At 42.4% G+C, this 2445-nt stretch overlaps 1 protein-coding gene across 1 annotated transcript in view; it reads left to right on the forward strand.

Annotated features, from left to right (window-relative positions):
- Window positions 1-2445, forward strand: part of LOC101851695 (titin) — a gene marked incomplete at both ends in the record, with an annotated part of 144092 nt that overhangs the window by 27076 nt on the left and 114571 nt on the right. Inside the window, 1 exon segment of the mRNA XM_035973402.1 lies at window positions 2099-2404. Coding sequence (XP_035829295.1) covers window positions 2099-2404 — 306 coding nt within the window.

Below are 2445 nucleotides of genomic sequence, written 5' to 3' on the forward strand. Positions count from 1 at the left end.
TTGGCGTTTTACAGGATTCCAATATTGCTATGTATAATAAACTGTAAACCAATTTAACTTCAGCTTGTGTATGTTGTCTGAAGGAACTAAGTGAAAAAATGTCCACTCGATCGTACGGACGGTAGCATCAGTCGGACAACTAGTATTGTGTCTCCTTCTGCAAACACGACAGGCTCAGAATCTTATAGTAGTGTATTATAATATAGCTTATTAAGAGGGTGCGGTGGCGGAGCGGTTAGTGCGCTCGTCTCCGAAGCGGAAAGTCAGGGTTCGAGCCTCGGTCCGGACACGGATTTTTTTCGCCCCCTCCTGCCCACCCAGCAGTAAAGGGTACCTGACTTCGAGTTGGGGAAGTAAAGGCGGCGTGGAAAGGAACTGGCCACACTACCACAATATGCCGAAGGCCCAGGAAGTTGTCTCACTGACAAGGCAATCCCCAATGTCCCGATCGGATGCGGGAACAACTTTTTGTAGCTTATTATATTATTATAGTCTGTGAGTCTATTTATTATAATCTTTTATAGTCTAGTATAACATATTATAGTCTATTTTATCTACCAGGACTTGCCAACCGTCTTTCCCTTCCCTACTGTTTATCAAAGTTTCTTTAATTTTTTTCATATTCATTGATCACCGTATTCACGAGTGGTTCCGGAAGTCAATGAAACTGTCAACCTCTCGATCATGTCACCCATCTGAGCTGTTGTGTCACGTGCAAGATATGTCATGATTGGTTGTTGTTATATTCCATTTCATAATATACATCGAAAAACTAAATATTTATATATATTATAAAAGACAACAAATAAATGAAACTGTTTTCTCAAAAGACGAATCGAACACTTTTTTTTATTGGAGTCATGTTCTAGGCAGCTTTGTGAACTTTGATGTCCTTCCCAAAGTTACCTACATGGCTAGTGAAACAAATGTATTTCTAACGGCATAAAATGAACAGCTGAGTCAATACCCAGTGAGTCTATCTTCTAGCCGCACATTCACTCACACTGGCAACACAAACACTCACACAAAGACACACACCACACTCCCCAAACCTCCTTCGTTTCTCCATAAAGCATGTTGCCTGTAAAGAGTACATTGATTACACAAATGATGTGACTTCTTTTTGAATGCAGCATGACGAAAAGTCCTTACGCAAACGCAACCCTTTTGTTGAGGATACGTATGGCTCCGCGAAGCAGTATTACTGAATGATATGACGTGAAGGCGCAGAGTAACTTGCATGGTGGGATTTTCCCAGATTTTCAAGAGCAATATTATTATATTGAAATGTAAGAAAACTATTAAAATAATCAACAAAATTAAGATCATTATTATAATATTTACCCCCCTGCCGTGTTTTTTCGTACAGACAACCAAGCCTTTAGTTACTTTAGCCTGTTCATTTACTAAGAATCACTTCCCTTAATTATAAATCGGCTTTACTTGTGAAACATTTAACCAAAAGGTACGTTTTACTCGAACCACTGGTCGCTTGGAGTTTCGACGCGTCAAAGCAAAACATATATATAAAATCTGTGCAATGTCATCAGACAGGCATGCAGGTTCTGCAAACTGCCACAAACACCTGCATGAAATTGCCACATGATATTTTCCGGAGCGTGCATGAAATGTCCGAGTGGGAAGGCCACTAACCACCGCTTTCTTGCATGTCCTGGTGGAAAATGGCGCAAAAAGGTAAGTAAATCGATGTTACTATACACAGAGACAGTCAAAAAAGGACTGTGAAAGGAAACGTTGTTTGAGTATTTTGATTCAATAACTCTCTGTACCCAAGTAAGTCGACAATAGTAGATAATAGGAGAGAAATTTAACTAATTATTATTTCAATATTGTCTGTTTTAATGGCTGATTGTATAATTACTTACTAGATCTAATGGAAATAAAAATTGTCGCAAAATTTGAGTCAGAAGCACGCAGCTGAGCTATGATGTTCACTTTTGTACAAATTATAGTATTATTATACGTAGACTCCAGTCTCTGTTTAACAGTATCGCAACTACATTTCTCCTTGTCTTTCACACCGTGTGTGTGTGTCTGTGTTCCTGTTCTAACCCCCACGCCCATGACATCCCCACAGACAAACCCTCCCCTCCCCAAGGACCCATCGAGTTCTCCGACCTGAAGGCCGACAGCGTGACCTTGACCTGGAAACCGCCCAAATCGGACGGCGGCTCGCCGGTCAAGAACTACATCGTGGAGCGCAAGGACGTGCGTAAGACCACCTGGACCAAAGTGAGCACTGTGGACGCCCACTCGCTCACGGTGACCGCACAGAAACTGCTGGAGGACACGCCCTACATCTTCCGGGTCATCGCGGTCAACGAGGAGGGACAGAGTCAGCCGCTAGAGGCAGACAAGGAAGTGATGCCTAAGGCGCCTGCTGGTGAGTGGATGAGGAAGAGAGAGAGAGGGGGGGGAGAGAGA

The sequence above is a fragment of the Aplysia californica genome, unplaced genomic scaffold (genome assembly GCF_000002075.1).
Source record: "Aplysia californica isolate F4 #8 unplaced genomic scaffold, AplCal3.0 scaffold01202, whole genome shotgun sequence".
NCBI classification, from domain to species: Eukaryota; Metazoa; Mollusca; class Gastropoda; order Aplysiida; family Aplysiidae; genus Aplysia; species Aplysia californica.